The following is a 14,860-nucleotide window of genomic DNA, read 5'->3' as shown; positions in this document are numbered from 1 at the left end:
AGGAGACCAAAACCTGGTTTTGGTACTATAGCATCATATATTAGCATTACCAAAAGGAATTAGCCTTTTGCAAATTTGCCTTCAGAAAAATCTGTGTGCATTTCTGTAGCACAGCAAAATTTGGGCAAATTTTCAAATTTTGGAAAAAAAAAAAGATCTTTGCAAGAAATGTGGTGATTGTGAAAAGAATGAGAATATGATCTGACACAGTAGCGACTGTGTTTTACATCTCTGGGCAATGAGAAATATTTATGTTTCCAGTAAGAAAACACCTCTCTAATCCTGCACTCTTGTGCTGTCTGACATTCGTTTTATTCCCTTGCTACAGAAGTAGACTAACACTGCAGTTTTAACTCAGTTTAACTTTTCCAGAGAAAACAATTCATTGTCAACAATGAATAGCAGAGAACACACGCAATGTTGCTTTTCAGGCAATGAAAACTAAGTTAAAAACTTATTGGTTGCACTTTTTTTTTTTCTTGAACTAATTAATTTCTCCTCACGTATCATCACCCTATCAGCTCAGCTCAAGGAAAACTGGACAAGGCATGCAATGTACCATCCCTACAGTATAACATTCCCATCTAAGGTCCAATAAACACACTGAGAGTTGCCCAGGATTAAAAACTGTTAATTCCCCAGCCCTAGCTTCATTATATAGGTAATGCTATTATTGAACGTATACAGATATACATATGATGAGGCCAAATTTGTAGCATTTTTGTTGTCTTTTTTTCACCTACCCCACTAACCCGTAGTTATTTCTACACATTCTTTCCTCTCCTGCAGTTTTTATGACTGAATTACCTTTAACAACCAAACTGGCAGAGGTTTTCTTATCACCAGCTTCAAATGTAATGACCCCCGAGTCCTTCAGTGAGAGTTTTTTCAACGTTAGCAAGTGATATCCACCGGGCTGAGACTGGATCTCATTAAGTTCATTGGTATGGAGTGGGGTTTTATCCAAAAACCACTGCACTTTGCTATAGTCTACAGGAGAGATTCTGCATTTGAACATGGCAGATTCTCCTTCTAACACAGTGACATCTTCCAGGTCTTCTGTTATTAGCACTTTCTGGCCTGAAAGGAACATAGATACATCAATTACTGGAATCTTCAGTTTCTAGCATGAAAAGTGATATGGAAAACTCCAAGATTTCCCATGTGAGTATTTCAAGAAAGAAATATGTTCACGATACAGAAGACTGAAACACAACTCCCCCGTTACTGAACGCAAAAACCATTCACAGGAAGATAATACATACAGGACACACACCAAAATAGGATGAAGACAACTTCAAAGCACCAGAACATATAGCAGAACAAGTAGCCAGTACAACTCAAATCCAGTGTTATAAAGTTTCTCCTAATGAAACTACCTGGAAAGGCTGAAAGGATGCATCTCTGACGGTATCATTGGGTTCCAGACACCACTAAGCAGATGATCCCTCCCGCGACAACCCCTCTGTTTTTCTAGAGCAAATGTAACTTGCTTTCTATGGGATAGGACCACCCAGCCCCCGCCTTCTTTGAGCTCAGTCCAACAATAAACACAGTGGGAAGTGGAGAGAGTGTCTGACTGCAGCTTTAGTAAAAAGAAACAAAACAGCCCTGAAAACCTGCCTGTATCAATATAGATATACACCTAACCATAAATAAATAAATAAAATAAGGTTATTACTGTATACGAAGATGTATCTGATGTTGCTCCTACTTACAAAACCAATACAGAGAATTTTTCCTTTTATCTTGAGCTTTGTGACAGAGAAGTATTTTTTCACTTAGAAAAGTCGGTGTTAGAAACCTCACAGCAAATTCAGGTAGCTCAGATCCTGAGGCCATGATGGAGATTAAGCTTCTTTGCTTCTCAAGGCTGCTCTAGCAGATGATCAGAGGTGGAGGAGTCTAAGTTTACCCCCTTGTCTTTAATAACTAGCTATAATAATTAATAAGTGGACACCGCCACCGCATCTCTATGCAACTATTCTTGAATTATTCCTCCTATTCTCTTCATCGCTTCATCTATTTTGGCTGAAGAGTTTCTCCCAGTTGGGGGTGCAGTGAGGGAACCGCGAGGAGCAGTAACAACCAGACCTCACTCCTTCCCCTTAAACACTGCCCTGCTGCTAACATTGGCCACCACAGCTCATTTACCGCCTGCAGCATCAAACAAAAGCTGCTTGGGTTGTACTCTTCAGCTGGAGGGTGTAACTGATGTCTACGGTGCAGAGGGACATTTAGCACTGAAAGATCTCTGGACCACTCATTCATCCATCCCCTCTTAGAAACCACTACTGGAAAGAGGCATCAAGGGATATGGAGAAAAGCCTGGAGACAGAATAATTTTTCCCTCATCTAATAGCAGGCACTCTGAATCATATCCATCACGTGTGCACACAGGAACACCAGCCTCTCCTCACATCAGCATTTTGGTTTTAAATCACACCCAAAGTACACCAGGTGTAATTGCTTCAAATCAACAAATTGCTCTGCATGTCCAGCTCCGTCTTGCTATATTTTTGTCCGCACGTCCTGGCAGTGTATATACATCATGACTCAGAGCCAGAAATCAGTAGATCTGCTACCTGTATGCTGGGAAATAGATCTGCCTCTGCATATAATGTTTCCTGGTGGAGAAACAGGACATACAATCATATTCCTCTCATGCATACCTTGCACGACTAGCTTGGCTCTGGACTGGGCATCACCAATGTCGCAGGTGTAAGTGTCACTGTCACTTTTCTCCAAGTTATTTATGGTCAGCTGCAGGACTTGTCCTTTCTGTGTGATCTCGTATTTCTTGCTAGCCCTGAGTTCAGCCATGCCTTTCCTCCAGACCACAGAGGATGCAGCTTTCTCACTCTGGCATATAAAAACTGCAGTTCCATTTTCATCAACTTTCAGATCTGAAAGTTCCTTGACAAAATAATTAGGTTTTTCTGGGGGGGGGGGGAGGAGAAAAAAGAAAAAGAGAGGCAGAGAGAGATTTGTTATCCAAACAAGTCCTGAGCATACAGAGTGGTCTTGAATCCCCTCTGCCCCCACTTGTAGAATCACAGAATATAGAATCATACAATCATTTAGGTTGGAAAAGGCCCTTAAGATCATCGAGTCCAACCGTTAACCTAACGCTACCAAGTCCACCACTAAGCCATGTCCCTGAGCACCACATCTACACGTCTTTTAAATACCTCCAGGGATGGGGACTCCACCACTTCCCTGGGCAGCCTGTTCCAATGCTGGACAACCCTTTTGGTGAAGAAATTTTTCCTGACATTCCAATCTAAACCTCTCCTGGTGCAACTTGAGGCCATTTCCTCTCATCCTATCAGATGGGATGGATCTGAGAAAAACACCAGGTCCACCTCCTGTCACAGGACATATCAGGTAAAATACTTCCAGGAAAGTTTAATGCCATTGTACAGGTACTGGTGAGGTCTCGTCTTGCAGACTGCATACAGTTTTGATCACCCATATTCAAGAAAGACTAATTCAAATTGCCAATTTTGATTGACTCATTACATAGCACATAAGATTCTTCAGTACCTACAAGGTGCTTTCTCAGAGGTTTTTTTAAAAGCTTTTAATCCATGATATTTTTTGAAAACTAAAAATTGATCCTGTTTAGGGAGATAGAAGAGAAGAATATCTCCCACAGGCTGTAGATATTTACCCGAGCTTCTGCACATGCCAGCCCCTCTGCATGCTTCAACTGACCTTGCACTGTGATCCTGGCTTTCGTTTGAGAGACATCTGTCTCACAGGTGTACTCCCCGCTGTCCTTGACCGTGGAGTCATGGATGATCAGAATGGCCCGTGTTCCCTCTTGGTGCAAGTCATATTTCTGGCTTTTTCGGATTGCTTTGCCATCCTTGTACCACCTGATGCTCACATCAGGTTTTGACAATTCACAGCTCAGGCTGATGTCCTGCCCCACTGCTGATGTTTTATCCTCCAGCTGTTTTGTAACCTCAGTAGGTTTTTCTGAAGAGAGGGGGAAAAAAAAAAAAAGGAACTTTGAATAAAAATCATGATCGTGATCACTATATGGTTGGGTTTTTTGCAATTCGAATATCCAGCAAGTTTTCACATTCCTCAGTGAATGATTGATACTATGTCAGGGAAGGGAAGGAAAAAGCAGTCTTGCTCTTTAGTACATATTAATTGCAGTTATGGGCTCTCAGTGGATATTAATGATTGCTTACAGGAACTGAGGACTTGTCCCGATGGCATCCATTTCGGGCGATGTCATTTTGTCATCACTGAAGTTACTGTAGGAGTGCAGTTATGGTGGGATCTATCTCACTAAATACAGACATCTATGCTATAGAGTTATGTAGCAGAGGCACTCACTCCAGGGCCGCTCTACAGCCACTAGTAATCTGCTAAGTACAGGCCATAGACTTCAAAGAACCATTTATTTTGTCCTAAATAGGTCTAATTGCAGATGATGAACTATGTCTGAAAGCTACCTATTTCTTCTCTCCGGTGACTACCCAGGGAGTCTTGGGTGATTATCTCTGATGCACACAGTCTAGGTAGTAATTGTCTGTACAATTACACTACCCAGTGTATTCTGCAATTCTCAAATATCTATACAATTTTCAGCCTTTCACTTGTTTTTAAGGAAAAATCTCAGTGCTTCAAGGCTCACAGAGAAGGCTGCTATTCACTTTGATCATAACAAGAGGTTGCCTTCATGGTTTACTGACATACCTCATGAAAAGACACCCAAGAAATCAAACCCCAGAACTTTTCTGATCTCATTACCTTTCACAACCAGAGAAGCCTTGGAGGTTAGACCACGGGCAGTGAAAACGACTTCCCCAGCATCATCAGGAATCACGCTTTTGATATTGAGCATATATTTCCGACCCATGTTAGAGGCTTTAAATCGCCCTCCACTTTCCACTTTGTTCCCATTCAGCATCCAGTTGAAGTCGTCAATGCTTTCATGGGACAAAATACACTCAAAAGTGCAATCTTCTCCCTCCTGGATTTCAGTGTTCTTCAGCCGTTTGGTGATGCCAATGTTCAGTTCTGGAAGACAAAACCTAGGTTAATACAAGGAGAAAAGGCTTTTATGATTGACATGAGTAATAATATTGACATTTTTAGCTCATCAGACTGGTTTATCTACTTGATTGACAGGACAGCACTGCATTCCTTACAGATGTATTTGACAAGGGAAGGATTTCTCAGACATTTCCACTCAGAATCATCACAAAACTATAGAAAAAAAGGACATGTGAATTTCCTGGCTTTGCTCTGGAAGGACTGCACGGAGGACAGCTCACTCGGTGGAGAAGAGTCAAGATTCAATGAGCTAGAGGGGAGAAAAGCTGTCAGACAGGAAGCCTCTGGGATGTTGTGTGAGGTTTTTTCCTATGATGATATGAGAAATAGGATGTTTGTATTCGTTAATTTGTTACCATCCTACCCCTCCTGGTGTTCAAATCAGACAAATTCAAAATTTGTCTCTTTACCAACAGGAGTTTGAAAGCCATGAACACTTCTCTTTCCTTCAAGCAGCCACAAGGATTAGAGGACAGGCTGAATTGCTGGGTTCTTCAATAGACAATGTTGTCCTACTTTTGTGTTCCCACAACGAACTCTGAATGAATAGCTCAAAACTGTGAAACACATGCTGCTTAGATTTTTGGGGGTTTTTGTTTTGGGGTTTTTTTTGAGAAATTATTTGCTCTTCTGGGAGGATTTCTGCACCTTAGGAATGTTCAGGAAGGAAACATTGTCACTACATTCTTGACATGTGATTTTCACTGAAAGTTCAGATATACTTACATCAAAGAGTAACAGGGATTATTCAGACAACACCGTGTTATGTGAGGCTCATGGAGGAATAGGAGTGAGAAAAAGTGACCAAGCCCACCCATATTTGCAGCACCCCTTGACTGGCCATCGTCTACAATACTTACCCTGAACGCTGACCTTTGACTTGGCAACATCAGTGCCAATATCACACGTGTATAAACCTGCATCTGTCTTGTCAAGGTCATGGATAAGGAGGCACAGGGTCTTCCCAGACTGTATCTGCTCATACTTGTTACCCGAAGTGAGCTTCACACCATCCTTTTTCCAAACAGGTTTGACCTTCTCTTTGGAGACTTCACATTCCAGTTTAATCACACCTCGCTCCTCACCAAAAACATCGTCCAAGGACTTCATGAAGACAGCAGGCTTCTCTGAAGGTTAACAGGCAAAACAGAGAACAGCCAGGATATTTAAGTTGAGACATTTTCAATTGCTACCAAATATTTAAAGAGAGCTTAATTAAACCCTTGGCAATGCTGATGATACCAATACAGAAGCTAAAGTAGTCTCACACCTCATGACTGGAACGAGTTTTAGGGAAATCAGAATTTATTAATGGGAGGATGTATGGAAGGAGAGAGGCAGCCTGCATTGCCATGGATGGGGAGTGATATTCAGTGCTGTAATCGTGGTCTCTCTTATGACTGCGCATCTGTGAGATTGCAAGAACTCCTTTTTTCTCTGTGTTGGGGCATCTGTCAGGCATAGGACATCCCACCACAGGGAACAGGGCTTGGAGCCGGCATGTAGGGTCTCAGTGAAGGCCAGGGCTTCACATTTCTATGGAATAGCTACTCAACAAGATAGACTAGGTTTAAGGAAGCCCTTCTCTGTGTCGTGGAGGAGCAGAAAGTGTTCTCTGGAAATGTCCTTTCTCATTGCAGCAGTCTACAAGTCGAAAGGGGTCAGGTGGTTAGAAGAAAAATGTGTGAAGAGAAGTAGTTGGGATGTTGGTCTTCTAAAGCCAGAGAGCTGGCACTGCCTTTTCACAAAGTAGTATTCATGTGGTAGGAGGAGCTAGAAAAGGATATGCTGCACATTCTCCTCACTCTCCTGAACATTTTTGCTCTTGCCTCTTTGTCTTACCGATTCCCTTTATCTAATTTAAAATATATTTGACACAGAGGATATTTATACGGGGGAAAATTTTGACCAGATGTAAAAGAAAGAAGGAAGAGGAAATCCTTCAGACTCTGAGTGGATAGAGTAACAGAGTTAAATTATTCAGGTACTCTGGGAAGAACAAATTAGTCATGATCAGGAGAGAAAATGCAAAGGAAATCAGAGCGATTAGTCTCTAAGAGGGTGTGGAGGACATCAGACTCTGGTCTGAGAACGGCTCAGAACATCTCCCACTCATGTTTCCAGACACAAGGAGTTAATTTAGGATAACAAATCAGTATGATTTACCTGAGCATGCATGTACAGGTGTGTTGCTACAGAAAATGTGATTTTGAAGTTTTGGTGAGAGTTTTACCTCATGTTTCTAACATGCCTAAAATAATTCACGCAACTTACTGTGGCCTAGCTGATGCACAAGAACATGTTAAACCACAGCAACTCAAAGTTTGGTCACGCATCTAAGACATACGAAGGACAGCAGCAAACTGCCTTCTCTTTGCTGATTCAGTCCAACTCCAGAACTGATGCACTAAAAGTGTGTCCTACCCTTGGAAGTACACTGAAGCTCACCTCCTTGCAGACAAAAATCTTTAGAAACAACAGTTTATAGACTATATACTCCTGAAGAGATCGACAAGTAGAGGAAATTGCTCTTCAGGCTATCCTGATAACTAAACGCATGATAAAGAGCTATGGAAAGTTTTGGCAGGACATCAAAACAATCTTCCTCAGAAAAATCACCAGCTACAGTAGAAACTTACACTGGAAGAAAACCCCTGCATGCCTGTTACTCAGTCCCGGAGAGGAGAAGCTTACAAGCAGGATTGCTGCATGGGTATGGTAAATAAGAGCTCTTTTGCATCTCTTATTTACATTCAGGAGGAGTGTGATCACAACCCACCTATCACCTTCAGGCGCACGGTCTCTGACACCTTCTCTGACTTCATTGTCACTGTGCCAGCATCCTCAGGCTTGACCTGCTTCATCGTCAGCGTGTAGCAATTGCCAACGCTCCTGATGTCATTGAAGTTGTTGGTGTAAAGGAGGATGCCGTTGAGGAACCATTCCACATCCTCGTCATCGTGCGACAGCTCGCAGGAGAAGACAGCGGAACTCTCCTCTTCAATTTCCACGTCCTGCAGGTGTTTGAGTACTTCTACATTGCGGGCTGTAGGAAACCAAGGTGCACCATCACCACTGTCACCATAAATCAGTACTGTTACCACAAATAGATTTCATAGTGTTTAGAGTTTATTAGATGATTTAGTCTGGTCTCCCGTACACCATGGATCATTACATTTCATTTGCTTGGTTCTGCATTTGGTCCAACAAAAAAACATCCATTAAAAAGACTACATTGTCCAGAGCACTCAATTCTCTTTCAACACATAAAACTGTTTTGCTTTTTTTTTCCTTTTAATTTAAAAACAAGTAAGTCTTTCTAAAATGGTAATGATATTACAGTGATGCCTAAATACCTCACAGAGCTCCAGTCCCTATGTGCTCATCACACAGACACATTATAACTAAGTTATCCCTTACTCGCTGCCAGGGAAACACAGAGGATGAGATGAAGACAACAGGTTTGGTCACAAACAGCAAGTACGAAGAGATTAAGCAACTTGCTCAGGTTTAGGGAGCAACAGGAATTTAATTTTCTTTCCCAGTCCTTGGCCAGAGGTTTCTCTTTGCAGCTTCTCCACCCATGAAATGCTGTTTCTCAAGGACTAGCTAACTCAGAAGAAGGTTTGGGGAGTATTAAATAATTTTGTTGTTTGGATGAACTTCTTCAAGGCCAAACTGTTACCAAGAGCTGCTTCCTGTACTTCTGGAAACGATTCCATGGCTCACCTCCAAGTCTTTCTGAAAGTGACACCGTGATCATCTTTTCTTACAGTTTCACCAGAGGTGAAGAACTGGCTAAAAACAGTGCCATACCAGGATGAGGTAGAACATCATTATGAATAATAAACATATCGCAGATATAAAAGCTGACACAGTGGTCAGGAAATGAAAACCACAACCAAGATCACCAGAATCAGAGGCCTGTAGCAGTTTAACATAAAGGACATTTTTAGCAAGAGGTATCAAAGAGTTCTAGTTCCTCGGATGAAATGGAAAATAATGGGCCTTGAGAAAGATGCATGAATTTCTGCCTTACCCAGATGGTGCCTTTCCATATGCATTACCTACTTCATGGTAAGTGCTGGATTTCAGTATCACGGAATATCAGCACAGTGCATAATACAGTCAGTTCACTTAGATATTGCATTTATACAAAATTAGGAGGAGACAACTGTGGGGATCTACCTCTACTCAAGAAGACTGAAATACTGAACCATAAAGATATCATAGAATCATAAATGGTTTGGGTTGGAAGAGACCTTTCAAGGTCATCTAGTCCAACCCCCCTGCAATGAGCAGGGACATCTTCAACTAGATCAGGTTGCTCAGAGCCTCGTCCAAACTGGCCTTGAATGTTTCCATGGATGGGCATCTACCACCTCCTGGGCAACCTGTGTCAGTGCCTCACCACCCTCATCGTAAAAAATTTCTTCCTTATATATATGCAACAGGCAAGCCTCCTGCTGCAAACTGCTCGTACCTTCAACGGTCAGTGTGGCTTCTGTCTCGGCGTTTCCAGCCCTGCACTTGTACACGCCAGCATCTTCAGGCTTCACCTTCACAATCTTGAGCTCTGCTGAATGCTGCTCCCGCTTGATTTTGTACTTCTCGGAGGGCTCGATGGGTGTGTGACCCTTGAACCACTTCACAACCTTTGGAGAAGGCCTGAAGTCGCAGGACAGGACGACTGAATGGCGCTCCAGAGCTGTCTTGTCCTCCATCTTCCTGGTGATCTGTATGTGGTAATCTGCAAAGCAGGATTGGGAAAGAAGAAAGCATCAATCTGAAGAAGAGGAAAGTTTCTAATCTGTATTTCATGCCAATTAATTTAATGTAGGTCATTCACAACTGGTTTGTGAGCTGCTCAGATGGTGCTACAAGTTTCTGTTACAGAGCTGATGTGCTTTGAAGCTAAAATGGCATGATGATCTATAAGGAATGCTGGTTTCTATAAGATAATACTGTATATTAACTACCAAATGCATGGTCCAGTTCTGGTTCAGTGCTTACTGAATTGCTCTCTAATTGAGGTTTTTATTCAAGTAAAAGCAAATTAAAGACAAAACAAGGACTTCAGGATATGATTGGAGATATTTACAATGGTGACAGCAGAAGATAAAAAGCCTTGAAGCTTTGTCCCAGATCAAGTCAATGACAAAGTGGATTAAGTAAATGAGCTATCAAACTTGTCTAGTTCAGAAATGGGACAAAATAAACTCTTCCAGCAAACTGCATCCGTTTTGTCCTCTTCGGTAAAGTCAAGAAGAAAAAAAAAAAAACCCAAAAAAACCCCAGCAGAACAAAACCCAGTCTTAGCTCAATAGATTTGAATACCAGGTTTGAATACCAGGCACACCAAACCCATTTAATCAGACCCCTTCCTAAAATGTTGCTGTCTCATTTCATGCATCCAGCATCGCACCCAACAACTTGTAACTGGGAACTAAGCAGATCTTCCATACATTTCCAAGACCCCAGCCAGTGGAGCCTGCACATTAGACAGTACGTATGAAAAATTACTTTCCAGGGACTGTGAGAGGAAGGATCTCTCGTAATCTAATTCAAGCCAGGACATAATCACATTACCTCTGACAAGCAGGTTTGCTGTGGATTTTGATTTGCCAATGGAGAACTGAATGGTGCCTGTCATATCAGCACTGGTTTTCAGTATTGTCAGCCGGTGGATGGTGCCTTCTTGCTGCATGATAATGTTTCTGCCAGCCTGTAAGACTTCTCCACGTAGAGACCACTTGGGGGGTTTCACGGATGGAATGGATATCTCACATTCAAACTTGGCTTCTTCAGGCTCAGTCACATCCTCATCACACAACTCCTTTACAATACTAATGGATTGCTCTGGATGAAGGACGGAATGAGAAAGCAGGGATTTAGGAGTCATGAAAGAACTCTTTCATTAGCATCCTGCACACTCATGCCATCTTTTCTGCATTTGAATACTGTACTTATTGGCCCAAAAGGCCTTAAAACATCCTTTTCTATAAAAATAAACACATATTGCTGGTCACAGGTCAGATAGTGAGACTGTGACACAGCCTCAAGAGAATACAGATCTCCTGATTCCCAGTCCTATTTCTAAAGCCACCTTCCTATCATGATATCAAACACTTGGCACTATAAAATGGAAAAATAGCTGCGCTGAAATGCAGATGTTGATAGTAGTAAAGACTTTGGTTACCTACAGCAACTTTTCTCTGAACAACAAACTTTCTCCAGCATATCTGATAAACTTCTCTGGAACAGGAATTTCACCACTTTCCTTAGGAGAATATACCATATATTCATTTTACAGGATGTTCCTGCACTTATAATCCTAAAAGGATTCAATATCAATGGACTTCAGAATAAGTCAACACTGAATTAAAACACTTTTTAAGTGGCATTTTGTTTTCAAAGTCAATGACCAGGGCTTTTTGAATCAGGCAGTCCTCCTTCCAATGCATCCTAGAGGAGAAAAAATGGCTTAGTACCTTCAACAAAGAAATTAGCGCTGCTTTTGTCATCAAAGGCATCACAAGTGTATGTGTCCTCATCTTCATAACCTGCATCGTTGATGATGAGTTTCCGATAGACACCATTGCTCACAATTTCGTATTTGTCGCTAGGGTGAATTTCAACGTCCTTTTTATACCATTTAACTTTGGCATTGGCACGAGACACCTGGCACTCCAGGAATCCCCGATGTTTTTCAAGAGCAATCTTATCTCGCAAAGGCTTCACAATTTTTACAGGCAGCTCTAAAAGGAGTAAAAAAAGATGGAATAATCAGTACAGTTTCCATGAAAAGTGCCAATTAAAAACTCATTAGCAATATTTCTTTTATGTTCAGTTATTCGGATGATGACAGGAATCCCTACTATGCTAAGCACTCAACTAGCACACACCAAGTGAAGAGCTAATGAAAGGAAAACTTTTTATCCCTATTTTACCACTTGGATGGCTGCACTGCAGAGGTAATAGGTAATTTACTCAACACTACACAGCAGCGCTATGGGCAAAGCCAGGGACTGATCTCAGATTTCCTGAGCTCCTCATCAGTGTGTTAATTCAAATGTCTTCCTTCTCTCTGTCTCTATCACACTGTTTAAGTTAAACACAAAAAATGCTGTATTCTTTTTAAATGTACACCAGAAAGAGAAAATGCAGGAGAAAGTCAAGCTACAGCTTTTTGTCCCTCAAAGTTCAAACATGAGTTTTAATGTCTTACGGTACAAAACCAACCTCCTGAGAAAATAAACTGTGTTATTTAGCAAAAGTAAATTCCCAGGCTGATATTTCACATGCAGTAAGGTAGGCGGGAGTTTTTCTTTCCGTGAAAGCTTTAGGTGTTGTTTAACCTTCTTCACATTAAAAGTGAGGGAAGTTTGTTGGTTTGTAACGTGAGAGAGCTTAAGCAGTATTGGCATGAAAAGTATAATTACCTTTTACAGTAAGCTGGGCACGAGATTCCGCCTTTTCTGCTACAAATTTGATCTCTGCCGCATCTTCAACTTGGACACGCATGTATGTCAGCGAATAGGTCTTTCCTGAGAACAGACATACAACCAGACACAGCTTGCCCTGAGCAAACAGCTTCACTCTCCAAGGCACACTGCCAGGTTGAGCATCGCTCATCTGGTTTCAGGGCATCACCACCTGCTCTCACGGCAGCAAGGCTGACCGTTCCCCTATGTCTATGTCCCTGTATCAAAGGATAACCTAACCTCAGCTTCTCCAAGGACTGATTGAATGTGGTCCCCACCATCTAGAAAGTGCTTGAAACAGAAGGATCCCACCCACTGTCAGATGATACAAATTCCTACCCACTGCTCGTAGCGCGAGATGGTGGGATGACGCCAAATTTGCTTTACTAAAAGTTCCCACCATGTCACTGTCTCAGCCTAGCTGCAGCACCAAAACAAAAGGGGAACTCTCGGCTAAACCTTCTTAACCTGATTTTGAAGGTCAGACCCTTCTGCCTAATCTCCCATACCAGCACCTACTCCAACCCACCCCCATTCAAGAATGAGAACCCCCTTTTTCATCTTACCATCTTGACGCATTCTAATATTGTCAGCAGCCTTCAGCTTGTTGTCATTTTTGTACCATTGGGTTTGGACCTCATCGTGTGAAATCTCACAGACAAAAGACGCGCTCTCATATTCATTCACTTCCACATCTTCCAGTGGTTTAACAATCTTGATATCTCGGGCTGTGAAACCATAGAGACAAATATTTATTTGGGGTTTCTCCATAACTGAGTGTGGTGTGCTTATCTTCTGCATATTTGCATGGAAAAAATGGGATTGTGTTTTATTCTAGACCAGCCTCCCTTCCTGGGTGGTTTTGCTCTTCAACACAACAAATATATCGTATGCTTGAACCTACAGGTAGAATCACCAGCCACCGTGGAGCTCACTGCAAGAGGATTTTATGGATGCCGGAACTTTATACAGGTTTTAAAAGAAGTTAAACATATTAATAAAAGAAAATCTGCCAAGGAAAACTAAACACAAGCCTACAACCTCTTGTGTCACTATAAACCTGTCTCATTCGCATGCTTCTCTGCATGCTCTCCTTTTAGTCTCCTGCTTGTGTGTCTGGACTGTATCAGCCACAGGGACCTCAGCAACATGTTTTACCTAGGAGAGACCTTTGCTTCAGAGTCCCCCGAACTCAGTATAATCCTCTAACTCTGCCGCTTTGCACTAATTTATGTCAGAACTAACCCATATTTCTGTGCTACTGCAGCCCTTTCCTTCTGAAAGGGAAGGCTTCGATACATCCTGCATCAACCTCAGGACCAGAGCTCAGATGCAAACCAGCCCAGCATTCAAAAAGCAACCCATCCCAACCACAAAGTCAGGGAGAAAAGGGGCAGTTCAACAGACCAATGGAACGGGACAGATGTTCATGAAGATACTGCTGAACCCAAGTGGCCACATGAGGACAGCATCTAGTAAGCAGTAAGAGCGAGCTGATCTGTCTTCTCAGATGCCCCTCTGGAAAATAACATCTGCCAGGGCACAGCAGACCTGTCAGTTCAGTAACTGGCCTTCAGCACTAGCTTATCTCTGGTGCTTCAGAGCCTGGTGACAAAACACATCTGGCGCTTGACCAGTTGCACAGTGCAAAACACACAGAGGGAAAAACTGTCTTGAGCATAAAGGAGAGATACGCAGTCAGAAATCCTGACACTTTCCCTAGCATTTACAACATAAAAAGTAGGGCACATTTGAGATCATACCCAGGGCTTGTCCAGTCCCTATTCAGCCAAAGTACCCCTGTGACAACAGCAGAAGCTAAACGAAACCATGTGCACACCAGCCACTGAATCTTTGCTTTATGCCAGGCTGCCCAGTATTTGCTAACTTGCCAATCTAGAAACGCCATTCAGATTCCAGAGAACAGAAATCACTTCTGATAAATGGAAAGCTCAGTTAGCACCTCTTCCAAAAATACTGCTCTAAGGATAGAGCAAGCACAGTACAACTCTGCCAGCACTTTCTCACTAGGAAGAGAAAGTTACCCAAAATGAGAAATTGCAAAATACACGAAGCATTTCTTGCTGGGTAGTCAAAAATACTGCAGTAGATGTAATTTCGTACTTCAGTCAAACATACCATGAACGTTTAGGTTAGCTGATGTCTTGTCTTCAGCTGCTTCACATGTATAGGTTCCCTGGTCTTCATATTCACACTTGTGAATAATGAGGCTTCTCTTATTTCCCTGGGAAATAATCCCCACTTTTTTACTTTGCTGGAGCTCCTTCCCATCCTAGAAG

General features: G+C 42.1%; 1 protein-coding gene across 3 annotated transcripts in view; it reads right to left on the bottom strand.

Moving 5' to 3' along the window:
• Positions 1 to 14,860, bottom strand: part of OBSCN (obscurin, cytoskeletal calmodulin and titin-interacting RhoGEF) — a 200,088-nt gene that overhangs the window by 121,085 nt on the left and 64,143 nt on the right. For all 3 annotated transcript variants that reach the window (XM_075492235.1, XM_075492232.1, XM_075492233.1), the window contains 12 exons: positions 14,700 to 14,853; positions 13,127 to 13,288; positions 12,519 to 12,623; positions 11,568 to 11,834; positions 10,666 to 10,935; positions 9,560 to 9,826; positions 7,856 to 8,122; positions 5,937 to 6,203; positions 4,771 to 5,040; positions 3,718 to 3,984; positions 2,673 to 2,939; positions 808 to 1,080 (listed from right to left, as the gene is read on the bottom strand). In XM_075492235.1, coding sequence (XP_075348350.1) covers positions 808 to 1,080; positions 2,673 to 2,939; positions 3,718 to 3,984; positions 4,771 to 5,040; positions 5,937 to 6,203; positions 7,856 to 8,122; positions 9,560 to 9,826; positions 10,666 to 10,935; positions 11,568 to 11,834; positions 12,519 to 12,623; positions 13,127 to 13,288; positions 14,700 to 14,853 — 2,836 coding nt within the window. The remainder of the gene's footprint in view (positions 1 to 807; positions 1,081 to 2,672; positions 2,940 to 3,717; positions 3,985 to 4,770; positions 5,041 to 5,936; positions 6,204 to 7,855; positions 8,123 to 9,559; positions 9,827 to 10,665; positions 10,936 to 11,567; positions 11,835 to 12,518; positions 12,624 to 13,126; positions 13,289 to 14,699; positions 14,854 to 14,860) is intronic.

Source organism: Mycteria americana, chromosome 2 (assembly GCF_035582795.1).
Source record: "Mycteria americana isolate JAX WOST 10 ecotype Jacksonville Zoo and Gardens chromosome 2, USCA_MyAme_1.0, whole genome shotgun sequence".
Taxonomy (NCBI): domain Eukaryota; kingdom Metazoa; phylum Chordata; class Aves; order Ciconiiformes; family Ciconiidae; genus Mycteria; species Mycteria americana.
This window is presented reverse-complemented; position numbering and strand designations above follow the sequence as displayed.